The sequence below is a fragment of the Ornithorhynchus anatinus genome, chromosome 4, assembly GCF_004115215.2.
Source record: "Ornithorhynchus anatinus isolate Pmale09 chromosome 4, mOrnAna1.pri.v4, whole genome shotgun sequence".
NCBI lineage: Eukaryota > Metazoa > Chordata > Mammalia > Monotremata > Ornithorhynchidae > Ornithorhynchus > Ornithorhynchus anatinus.
The window spans coordinates 23,090,936-23,103,264 of record NC_041731.1 but is presented as its reverse complement, the minus strand read 5'-3'; the positions used below and the strand labels follow the sequence as shown (position 1 = coordinate 23,103,264).

Genomic DNA, 12,329 nt, shown 5'->3' with positions numbered 1-12,329 from the left:
TGGACCACCTCTCCCAAGAGTTTCATAGCTCTGCTGATCTCTGTGGTGTTTCAGTGTTCTTGATGGTTTGTACAGGATCCTGGATCTGCTTTTCCATTGGTGTTTGCTAAGCTGGTTCATAGTTCAGTGGAAAGAGCCTGGGCTTGGGAGTCAGAGGTCATGGGTTCGAATTCCAGATCTGCCCCTTGTCAGCTGTGTGACTGTGGGCAAGTCACTTAACTTCTCTGTCCCTCAGTTACCTCATCTGTAAAATGAGGATTAACTGTGAGCCTCATGTAGGACAACCTGCTTTCCCTGTATCTACCCCAGCGCTTAGAACAGTGCTCTGCACATAGTAAGTGCTTAACAAATACCAACATTATTATTGTTATTAGTAGTAGTGGTAGTTCCCCTTCATAAGTGAGTTGGCTGTCCCTGTGTTTTGAACTTGACTACCTATGTCCTTATTGCTGATGCCCATAGGAAAAAATCATGCAGATGTTGGTCTAACTTTAGAGCTCCCAGGTGGTTCTTGGGGGTTATCCTTCGTGGTAGCAGTGGTTAATCTTAGTGGTTGGGTAATAAACACATGGCCACTAAGATCTGGGCTGTCGATGTAATTTGGTCTGACCAGATTTGGCATTCTGGAATGAAGTAGTGAGGGGAGGTTGTGTAAACAGAGGATTCCTTCGGGTTGTCTAGAATCTCATGGATCAGAATATCCAGGAAATAGAATTTGACACCAACCTCCACTTCCAAAAAGAAAATTATAATTTGGCTCTAAAAATTTGAGAACATCTCTGAAACGTGGCCAGTAGGCAAAGAAATCATCCAGGAATCACAAGTGATAGGAAGTAACCTTTACACTGGGCAGCAGGAAGGTTTTCTGGATTGTATAGACATGCAGCTTGGAGGCAGGGAACTGGACTAAATGACTTCACTCCAGGTCCCTCTCACCTTCGGGTTCTGTGAACTGTAGGTGAAGTTTGAGCTCCTGCTAATTAGCACTGCTAATTTGTGGGAGAATTGTTGACATTCTAGATCTTAGGTTGGGCACTTCAGGGAAAGAAAAGGTAATTAGAAAAGATTATAGCTGCATCCCCAACCCTGACCCAGCTACACAATGGAGAGAAGCAATTAAAATGCAAATTGGAGGCTAAGAAGCAGAACTAGAACAGTGGTACAGGGCTTAGGCATTTGTTCTGTAATTAACCAGTACAACATACAGCTTAGACTCCCTTCTGGCTATTTGGTTCAAGCCGACTGCTGATTTATAATGCCTTTTTGATAGTCTAGTGGTAAATAAGAACGGATGGTTAGACTGAACCAGATTAAAGGATTGGTGCCGTGGAGAGAATTAGGGTATCATGATCCGTGCCTATAACAATCCAAACTGTAAGGGACACCGACCAATAGCATACAGATCTCATTAGTGAGGTATTGAATAGTAGAGGTAATTCCTTCTCATTACTTTTCCTCTCAGTGGAGTCAGATACCGCGTGACCTGCAGAGCCCAAAAAGTAGATTAGCGGGTAGTTGGTGTGACAGGAGATATAAAGAAGTTCCCATCAGATACAGAGGAATTTCTTCAAGATACCCCTCCTTGCTTCTTTCATTTATTTAATTGTATTTATTGAGTGCTTACTGTGTGCAGAACACTGTACTAACCTCTTGGAATGTACAATTCGGCAAGAGATAAAGAAAATCCCTGCCCCAACAACGGGCTCACAGTCTATAATGGGGAGAACAGACAACAAAATAAAACAAGTAGTCAGGCATCAATACCATCAAGATAAATAGAATCAAAGATATATACACATCATTAATAAAATACGTAGATTTATTAATAAATCATTAATAAATAACACGTACAAATATGCACATATTTGCATCTGTACATAGAGCAGAGGGAGGGGGTAGGGGCAGTGGGGAGGGGAGGATGGGCAGAAGGAAAGGGAGGGCTAAGTCTCGGAAAGCCTCCTGGAGGAGGAGAGCTCTGAGTAGGGTTTTGAGGGGGGGGAAGAGAGTTTGTTTGGTGGTTGTGATTAAGGAGGGCATTCCAGGTCAATGGTAGGACGTAGGCCAGGGGTCGACAGCGGGACAGGCAAGAATGAGTCACAGTGAGGAGGTTAGCAGCAGAGGAGCAGAGTGTATGGGGTGGGCTGTAGAAGGAGAGCAGGGAGGTGAGGTAGGAGGGGGCCAGGTGATGGAGAGCTTTGAATCCAAGAGTGAGGAGTTTTTGTTGCATGCAAAGATTGATAGGCAAACACTGGAGGTTTTTGAGGAGGGGAGTGACATGCCCAGAGTGTTTCTGTTGACTGGAGCGGGGAGAGACAGGAGACTGGGAGATCACAGAGGATGCTGATGCAATAATCCAGATGGGATATTATGAGAGCTTGTACCAGCAAAGCAGCAGTTTGGATGGAGAGGAAAGGGCGGATCTTGGCCATGTTGGTGAAGTTGAGACCCTGCAGAGTTTTTGGTACGACTGGATGTGTGGGTGTAGAGAGAGCAGATCAAGGATTGACACCAAGGTTGCCAGGTCTGTGAGATGGGAAGGATGGTAGTGCCGTCCACAGTGGATGGGAAGTCAGGGAGAGGACAGAGTTGGGAGGGAAGATAAGGAGCTCAGTCTTGGACATGTTGAGTTTTAGGTGGCAGGCGGACATCCAGGTGGGAGATGTCCTGAAGACAGGAGGAGATACGAGCCTGGAGAGACGGAGAGAGAACTGGGAAGAGAAGATTAGATTTGGGTGTCATCTGCATAGAGGATGACAGTTTGAACCCATGGGAGCGAGTGAATTCACCATGGGAGTGAGCCTAGATGGAGAACAAAAGGGGACCAAGAACTGACCCTTTGAGGAAATCCTACAGTTAGGGAATGAGAGGGATAGGAGGAGTCCGTGAAGGAGACCGAGAATGAATGTCCAGAGAGATAAGAGGAGAGCCGGCAGAGGACGGAGTCCATGAAGCCAAGGTTGGATAAAGTGTGGAGGAGAAAGGGCTGGTCGACAGTGTCAAAGGCAGCTGAGAGTTCGAGGAGGATTAGGATAAAGGAGGAGTCATTGGATTTGGCAAGGAGGTCATTGGTGACCTTTGAGAGGGCAGTTTCAGTGGAGTGGAGGGGACAGAAGCCAGACTAGAGGGGGTCCAGGAGGGAGTTGGAGTTGAGGAATTCACGGCAGTGAGGGACGACTTGTTCTAGGAGTTTGGAAAGGAAGGGTAGGAGGGAAATAGGATGATAACTGAAAGGGGAAGTGTGGTCAAGAGAGGGTTGTTTTAGGATGGGGGAGACATTGCATGTTTGAAGGCAGATGGGAAGAAGCCGTTGAAGAGTGAGTGGTTAAAGATGGAAGTTAAGGCGGGGAGGAGGGAAGGGGCAATAGTTTTTAAAAGATGAGTGGGAATGGGGTCCGAAACACAGGTGTTGGGGGTGGCACTTGCGAGGAGGGAGGAGATCTCCTTTGAAGATACTGCTGGGAAGGATGAATAAGTAGGGGAGAGGGTTGAGAACAGGGGAATGGAGAAGAGGGATGGGTGATTTGGGGGAGATCAGACCTGATGGTGTTAATTTTCATCATGAAATAGTTGGCCAGATCGTTGTGGGTGAGGGATGAGCAAGGGCTCAGTCACCTAAAAGCACATCCATTCATTCAAGCCCTGAAATGAAATGAAATGAAATGAAATGAAATGAAATGAAATGAAATGAATCCTTTAGCCTGATGTGTGGCCCGTTAGCTCAGGACAGAAAAAGGATGGATTCACCTGAAATTTCTGAATCAAATAGGCCACGTGTATCCTTAGGTCGTGATCAGTTTGGCTAGTCTGGATCATAGTTTTCATCAGCCTGGACAGCCACATCATTCAACCTTCAAAACTGCTTGCTTCCGGTTGCTGAGAAGCCATTCAGGGGATCGGTTATTTGTCTGTACTGAGCACCTAGTGTGTACAGAGCACTGTAGTAATCACTTGGGGGAGTACAGTAGTGTTAGTAAACATGATCCCTGTCATCAAGACAGAAACTAGTAGGGGAACATAGACATTAAAACACATTGCTTATAGAAGGAAGCAAGAGTATAAATATATGCATATAGACTGTGAGCTCATTATAATAATAATAATGTTGGTATTTGTTAAGCGCTTACTATGTGCCAAGCACTGTTCTAAGCGCTGGGGTAGACACAAGGGAATCAGGTTGTCCCACATGGGGCTCACAGTCTTAATCCCCATTTTACAGATGAGGTAACTGAGGCACCGAGAAGTAAAGTGATTTGCCCGAAGTCACACAGCTGACAAGTGGCCGAGCTGGGATTGGGTAGGGAATGTGTCTACCAACGCATTTATATTGTATTCTCCCAAGTGCTTAGTACAGTGTTCTGCACACAGTAAGAGCTCAATAAATACTATTGATGGATGGTTACAGCACAAGACTGTATCAAAAGCTTCTTCGGTGGGGTGGGTGTTCTGAAAGGGCAGCTAAGGTGTATGTAGGGGTGCAGAAATGAGTGATTAAATAGAGAAAGTCTCCTCGAGGAGATGGATTTCAGAAGGGCTCTGACAGTGGGGAGAGCAGTGGCCTGTCGGATGTGAAGGAGGAGAGAGCTCCAGGTAGGAGACAATATGTGAGCAAGAAGTTGATACTGACAGAGAAAAGAATAAGGCTCAGGGAGTAGGTTAGCTTAAGAGAAAAGAAGCGTGCAAGCTGAGGTGAAATGGGTAAAGAAAGAGAAGAAAAAAGCGGGAAAGTGCTGATTGAGAGCTTTAAAACTGATGTTGTGGATTTTTTCCTTGATGTGGAGATGGTTGGGCAACCAGAAGAGAATTTCAAGAAATGAGGAGACATGCACAGAATGACATTTTAGAAGAATTATCCAGGCAGCATGATGACATAGATTGGACAGGGGAGAGAAGGGAACAAGGAGGCTGATGCAATTGCCAAAGCCAGGATATGGCAAATGTCTGGATTAGAAAGGGAGCTAGTTGGCTTTAGAGGAAATGTTGAGGAGCAAGAACTAACAGACTGAATATGGGGGTTGAAAGATGATGATGATAATTAATAATAATGATAACATTGGTAATGTTTCCTAGATCTATGTTAAAAACTAGGGCATAGTTCCGGTTGCACATGGAATTTACAATTAAGGATAAATCCAAGATTACGTGTTTGAGAGATGGGGAGGATGGTGGTGTTTTCAACTGTAATGGGAAAGTTGGGTGGGAGAGAACTGGGGAAGGAAAATGAGGAGTTCATTGTGGGACAAGGTGAGCTTGAGGTGCCAGCGGAACATCCATTTAGAGCTATCAGTAACAGGGACACCACAACAGGAAAGTCTGCCAGCAAATGAAAGTAAAACCAAAAATCTTATAATCAGCTGGATATCCACTTCCGGAATGGTCATTGCTAAGCATCCTTTTTCCATCTCAACTTAACCCTCTTTACACTCCAGGTTATGCTCCTTTCACTCCACTGAGACTGTTCTTTCCAGGGTCCCCAATGACTTCCTTCTTGCCAAATCTACCAGATTTGACTATTTTTGATACTGTACATGACCTCATGTACAGTACAGTAGAGGAGGGAGAAGGAAGTGTGATTTTGCAGTGGAGAGAGGTCATGGATGGCAGGGCAGATTTGAGAGTCATCTGCGTAAAAGTAGCGGTTGAATCTGTGGAAGTTGATGATCTCCCCAAGAGAGTGAGTCTAAAATGAGAAAAGAAGTGCATCCAGGACAGAGCCAGAAGGTCCAGCCACATCCAGGAGTTTGGGAGGTAGAGGAGGAGCTGGCAAACAACATCGAGGAGGGGCAGCCAGGGAAGTGAGTGGAACCTGGACAGGACTATGTTTGTAAAAGCAAGGTTATAGAAGGGGCTCCCCGGAGAAGGAGGTCATGTACAGTATCAAAAATAGTCAAATCTGGTAGATTTGGCAAAAAGGAAGTCATTGGGGACCTTGAAAAGAACAGTCTCAGTGGAGTGAAAGGAGCATAACCTGGAGTGTAAAGAGGGTTAAGTTGAGATGGAAAAAGGATGCTTAGCAATGACCATTCCCGAAGTGGATAGCCAGCTGATTCTAAGATATTTGGTTTTACTTTCATTTGCTGGCAATCATTCCTGTTGTGGTGTCCCTGTTACTGGACTGCATTTGGCTGAATTCCTAACTAGATTGGAAATTCCTTAAGAGCAGGGATTATGTCCACTTACTCTACTATACTCTCCCAAATGCTTAACATGGTGCACTGCAACTAGTAAGCACTGAAGAAATACCATCGATTGATTTGAGGGGCAGGGGAGAAGAATCATCTTTGGCATTTTCTTCCTCCTCATCATCATCATCAGTAAGAGTTGGTTAGGTCTCACCTGTGTCTAAGGTGCTGATTAGTCAGTAATTCAGTGGTATTTATAGAGTGTTTACTGTGTGTGGAGCACTGTACTAAGCACTTGGGAGAGTACAATACAACATTGTTGGTAGATTAGGCTCCATACAGCGTCTGAATGGAGTGTGTTGAGACTATGCAGGGGAAGGGAGGTGAACATACAAGCCCACACAGTTTATTTTTTAGGAACCAGAAAGAGATGAGAGCCCAGCTAGGGCCAGAAGCTACAGGTAGACTGACAATGCTCTGGGATGACCCGGCTGCAGATCTGATCCTCAAAAGACGAAAACCTTGTTTTTTCGGGAGGGTTTTGACATCTTTCTTCCTGCCAGCCAGGGCAAAGCAGCCTTTTAACCCATGCGGCCTAGATTGGCCCAAAAATAAAAACAAGAACTTCTCATGCAGTTGAAAAGCATCCAAGCCTCTCTGCACACCCCTGTTATGGGGTGGGGGAAATTGGGGGTGCTCTCAGTTTTAGGGGGTGGTGTCCCATTATTCAGTACATCTCTGCTAATAGAATTACCCAGAGCCAACTCTATTTCCTGTGTATGCACTCTGTTCCCTGTGTATGCACTCATGATGCACTCAAAAAGCTTGAGACACTGGCAAATTCTGGAAAACTACTGCAAAGCTAGCTAACGAGAGTCAATCCTTCTCCCAGTTCAGTCTCAGTGCAGGTGGTTGGCAGTAAGTAGCTTTCACTACAGCCACCCATCCCAAAGTGCAGACAAATGCAGGAGGGAGAGCCAACAGAGTTAGCCTTCTTGGTTTCAGCTCATTTATAAATGCGGGAAGCTGCCTGAGGACAAGAGATGGTTTGGGCCAGGGATGCCTGAGAGGGGCTGTTCTGGTGGAAAAGCAGCAAATGCCTCCAGCATTGGGTGGGCCAGCCTTTTTATGGAGAAAGATCGCCTCCTGGAGAAAACTCAGAATGACCTTCTCTTTGCAGAGACAGGAAACTTCCCTCTGCCCCAGCAGAGAAGTGACACTAGTGTCTTGGCAGGCTTTCAAGGTGCAAGGAATTTAGGAAGTGGCTCATTTTCTGGAGAGGACTTGCCTTTAGTGGCTGGGAGAGGATAGACTCCTGGGGATCCAGGATTAACAGGTGTTCATTTTCCCTCAACAGCCGACAATGAGAACAACATCACCTCCAACCAACCCAGGTCACCTCCAGCCGTGGCGGAAGAGAAGTGGAAGCCACAGCCCCAAAGAAACAGTGCCAACAATAGTATGTAACACCTCCCATTCTTCCCCACACTGGCCCTCCCCTGCCAGGCCTGTCCAGCAATTCTGTGCTGCATTCTGCAGGCTCCTCCAGCCAAGTCTCAGGGTACACTTGCCCCAGTTCCAAAGATCTTGAGGTGGCACTGTTGAGTGGGGACAGTGGTGAGTGAGACTTAGAAAATGCCAGGTTGGCTTTGCTTGCCTCAGGCAACAGTCCTGGGACTGGTAGCAGGTGAAGCAGTGGGTCTCAGAGTTAAAAGGACCTGGGTTCTAATCCCAGCTCTGCCACTTGTTTGCTGCGGACCTTGGGCAAGTTACTTAACTTCTCTGTGCTTCAGGTACCTCATCTGTAAAATGGGGATTGAGACTTTGAGCCCTATGTGGGACAGGGACTGTGTCCAACCCGATTACCTTGTATCTACTCTAGTGCTTAATACAGTGTCTGACACATAGTAAGGTCTTTACAAATACTATCATTATTATTATTATTATGTGTTCAGAGTGGATTGATCGCTGTAATGGGAGCACTCTTCCTAGCCAGGGATCCAGTGAAAGAGAGAGAAAGAGACTGACTCTCCAAACAGGACTTTAAAACCTGTTTTTCACTCATTTCCAGACTAAGTAAAGAGGCAGGGGCATGGCAGAAAGCTACCAACTTCGCCTGTAGCACTCTAAAGTTCACCACGTAACTGGGGGAGGCACAGTCTCTTTGAGTAGGTCCCAGCCACTTTGGACACCCATTTGACCTCCTCCGGACAAGGCAGCCAGACTAGGGGCAGCTTCCTGGGGCCACCTTTGGCACCCAGTGCCTGGGAATGGTGACGGCACCACCTTGCCTGGATTCTGGGATCATCCTGGTCTGGGTTGCGTGACTGTGGAGCCGAAAGGGAGGAGTGAGACCATGGCAACAGTCCCACACTGCTGCCTGCTTCTTGCCATGGAAGATGGCAGCATTCCTGGGCCCACTCGGATGGGCTTTCTGCTCCCGTCTGTCTCCTGCCTCCTCGGATACACAGAGCACTTGGATGTCCATCCATGGGGATGGTACCCTGGGTTTGAAGCTTGCTCTTCTACCATGGGGAACAATCCAGTGGCCGATAGGTCTCCCAGCATAGATGTCAATAGTAACTGTGGTATTGTAAGGCACACACTATGTGCTAAGTAATGTGCTAAGCCCTGGGAGTCCCTGTCATACCTGGACTCATGATCTCAGCAGGAGGGAGAATGATATTCTTCCCTGTGGTACAGATGAGGAAACTGAGGCCCAGAGAAATAAACTGAGGCCCAGAGAAGTTAAGCAACTTGCACAGAGTCATCCATTAGGCAAGTGGTGGGCTGGGATAAGACCCCAGCTGTCTTGACTCCCAGATCCACATTCTTCCCACTAAACCCCGCTAATTTCCATTGTGGTGTTGGGTTCCTGTCGAGGTCCTCAACCCCCAAGCTGGTCTCTCTCCTGGGGGCGGAATGTGGGAGGGATAGATGGGGTCTTGGGACCCGGGGGTGGCCCTGCCCAACCCCGAGATACCCCATGCCCAACCACCCAGGGCCCGGGGTGGCAGTCTCCCGTCATTGGAATGATGGTTCTTTTCTGTCCCACCCATCCTGACCCTCCAGCGGCAGCCAGCGCCTCCGGACCCAACAGTGCAATCCCCGAGAAGGAACGGCAGAACATCGCCGAGAGGCTCCTGCGGGTGATGTGTGCCGATCTGGGAACCCTGGGCGTGGTGAACGGGAAGGAATTCATCAAGCTCGCCCAGACCCTGGTGGACAGCGGTGCCCGCTATGGGGCCTTCTCTGTGCCCGAAATCCTGGGCAACTTTAACTCCCTGGCGCTGAAGCATCTGCCCCGGATGTACAACCAGGTGAAAGTGAAAGTCACCTGTGCATTGGGCAGCAACGCCTGCCTTGGCATCGGTGTGACCTGCCATTCACAGAGCATTGGGCCGGATTCGTGCTACATCCTCACGGCCTACCAGGCTGAGGGCCACCACATCAAGAGCTACGTGCTGGGTATCAAGGGGGTGGACTTACGGGATACCGGGGATTTCGTCCACCATTGGGTGCAGAACGTGCTGTCAGAGTTTGTAATGTCCGAGATCAGGACGGTGTATGTGACTGACTGTCGGGTCAGCTCCTCTGCCTTCTCCAAGGCCGGCATGTGCCTGCGCTGCTCGGCCTGTGCCCTGAACTCAGTGGTGCAGAGCGTCCTGAACAAGCGGACGCTGCAGGCTCGCAACATGCACGAGGTCATCGAGCTCCTGAATGTCTGCGAGGACCTGGCCGGCTCCACAGGCCTGTCCAAGGAGACATTCGGCTCTCTGGAGGAGACGTCCCCACCGCCCTGCTGGAACTCAGTGACTGACTCCCTCCTGCTGGTCCACGAGCGCTACGAGCAGATCTGCGAGTTCTACAGCCGGGCCAAGAAGCTGAACCTCATCCAGAACCTAAACAAGCACCTGCTGAGCAACCTGGCTGCCATCCTGGCCCCCGTGAAGCAGGCCGTGATAGAGCTGAGCAGCGAGAGCCGGCCCACCCTGCAGCTCGTGTTGCCCACCTACGTCAAGCTGGAGAAGCTCTTCACGGCCAAGGCCAATGACGCGGGCGCCGTCAGCAAACTCTGCCACCTCTTCCTCGAAGCGCTGAAGGAGAACTTCAAGGTGCATTCTGCCCACAAAGTGGCCATGATCCTGGACCCACAGCAGAAGCTACGCCCTGTCCCGCCATACCAGCACGAGGAGATCATCGGCAAGGTCTGCGAACTCATCACAGAGGTGAGCGAGTCCTGGGGCGAGGAGACAGAGTTCGAGCCCGCTGCCAAGAAGGCGCGGGCAGCAGGCGAGGGTGCCCCTGCCCTGGAGGATGAACTGGTGGGCAAAGGTGAAGTGTATGATTACCTGCAGGAGCCCCTCTTTCAGGCCACCCCGGACCTCTTTCAGTACTGGTCCTGTGTCACCCAGAAGCACACCAAACTAGCGAAGCTGGCCTTCTGGCTCCTCGCGGTGCCCGCTGTGGGGGCCCGAAGCGATTGTGTGAACATGTGCGAGCAGGTGCTCCTGATCAAAAGGAGACGGCTGCTCAGTCCAGAAGACATGAACAAACTCATGTTTTTGAAGTCCAACATGCTTTAAGACTGGCTCTGGGTTTGAAACAAAACAAAACCAACAAACAAAAAAAACAGAACTCTGAAACACTGTTCCAAACCAAGAAAAGGAATTTAAGTTCTAAACACTGTGGACCTCATTAAGAATGCCCCTGGAAACCAAGTGCTTTTTCATATGTACATATGGTTGTATGTGTGGGTGTGTGCACATGCGGATGTGGGAGGGAGGGCGGGTGGAATGCCCGCATGCTCGTGTGCCCACAGAATCACATCCTGCACCTCTTCGGCAGGCAGAGCTGCGTATTGGTCATGTGCGCATGCCCACGTACCTAGCCGTGGTGAGACATGCCTGCACCTCTGCTCCCCCGCCCCTTCCCCCCCGCAAACCACACACACACACACGTGCACACACGTGCAGATATGTGTGCCTGTGTCAGGGCAGGGGTGTTACACTAGGTGTGCGAGGAAAGCCGAGCATATGAGAGAAAGGTAGTGATGTAGCCCAGAGTCTCACTTCTGTCCTTGGTGAGTGGGCTTTGACAGACTTTCTAGGGTTTTCAGGTGCGCAGACCAATAAGAGGCTGATATTCTATGTCTTCAGGCAGCTGAGATCTAAAGTGACTTGAAGTTTCTTTTTGTTTCCTAACCTCCCCTCCATTTTCTCTCCCCCACTTGAGCTGTCTTGCCATGGATAATTGAACCCGCATCAAATGGACTATTTCTGCACTGGACTTTACTCCCGTGAATAACTGTACACCTTACAGGGCATTCATCTGCAGCCTAAACGTACTCCGGGTGCGATTTAGGGCGACTGCACTTGAAAACACAAGAATCTCCAGCAATCAGGAAAGGAGACTAAGAAAATAAAACTTTATGCTTTTTTGTATAAGATTTTTCAAAAAAAGAATATATATATATATGCATATATATATATAGGTATGCTAGTCAACTGTCTCCACCCTCTAGTTTTATGTTTGAACATTTTAGCAATTTTTTTTTCTACCTTTTTTAAGTTTGATTTAGAATCTGCTAGGAGGCACTGAATGTCAGCTACTTCTGTTTAGAAAAAGTTTTCAATATCCTCTTTTCCCAAAGTCACACTGTAAACTAGCTCATCTCAGTCATGGAACCCAGTCCCCAGAACTTTCTAGCAAGCCTTCCCTGTTCAGTAAGGAGTCTTTACATATTCTGAAACCTCTCTCCTCACACCCCTCTACCCCCAGGCCCTGGGTGTCTGCTTCTTGAGAAGAACCCAGGTCTCCAGTCTCACAAATGTAGCGATGGGTGGAAGCCAGAAGCCCTGGGGAGGGCTTTTTAATTCTTTTGAATGTAAGTGCTCCCTCCTGGGTACAAAGACTACCTTCCTCTTCTGTCTTGAATCATGCTCTCTGGTAGCACGAATGTCTGTTTTAAATACCTTTAGTGCATTACACTACTCAGCACATCACTGAATCATTCTAGCTAGTAAGGATTTGGGAGTAATGGAAAGTTGTGTCCATGTCTCCCCCTCCTCCCCAAACCCGCCATCTCCTCTTCGGACCCGCCGCCTCCCCCTTTCCCTCCTTCCCTCCATCCTTGCTGCTTAGGATTCTAATGTTCAGACCCCTCTCCCTCCCCCTCCTCCCAACCTCAGAGGCTGGCCAGTCCTGCTG

At 48.5% G+C, this 12,329-nt stretch overlaps 1 protein-coding gene across 8 annotated transcripts in view; it reads left to right on the top strand.

The window, feature by feature from the left end:
* ZNF618 (zinc finger protein 618) overlaps window positions 1-11,563 on the top strand; it is a 93,912-nt gene extending 82,349 nt beyond the window's left edge. For all 8 annotated transcript variants that reach the window (XM_029062495.2, XM_029062494.2, XM_029062493.2 and 5 more), the window contains 2 exons: window positions 7,477-7,578; window positions 9,192-11,563. In XM_029062495.2, coding sequence (XP_028918328.1) covers window positions 7,477-7,578; window positions 9,192-10,705 — 1,616 coding nt within the window. In that variant the 3' untranslated portion in view covers window positions 10,706-11,563. The remainder of the gene's footprint in view (window positions 1-7,476; window positions 7,579-9,191) is intronic.
* Window positions 11,564-12,329: the final 766 nt, after the last annotated feature.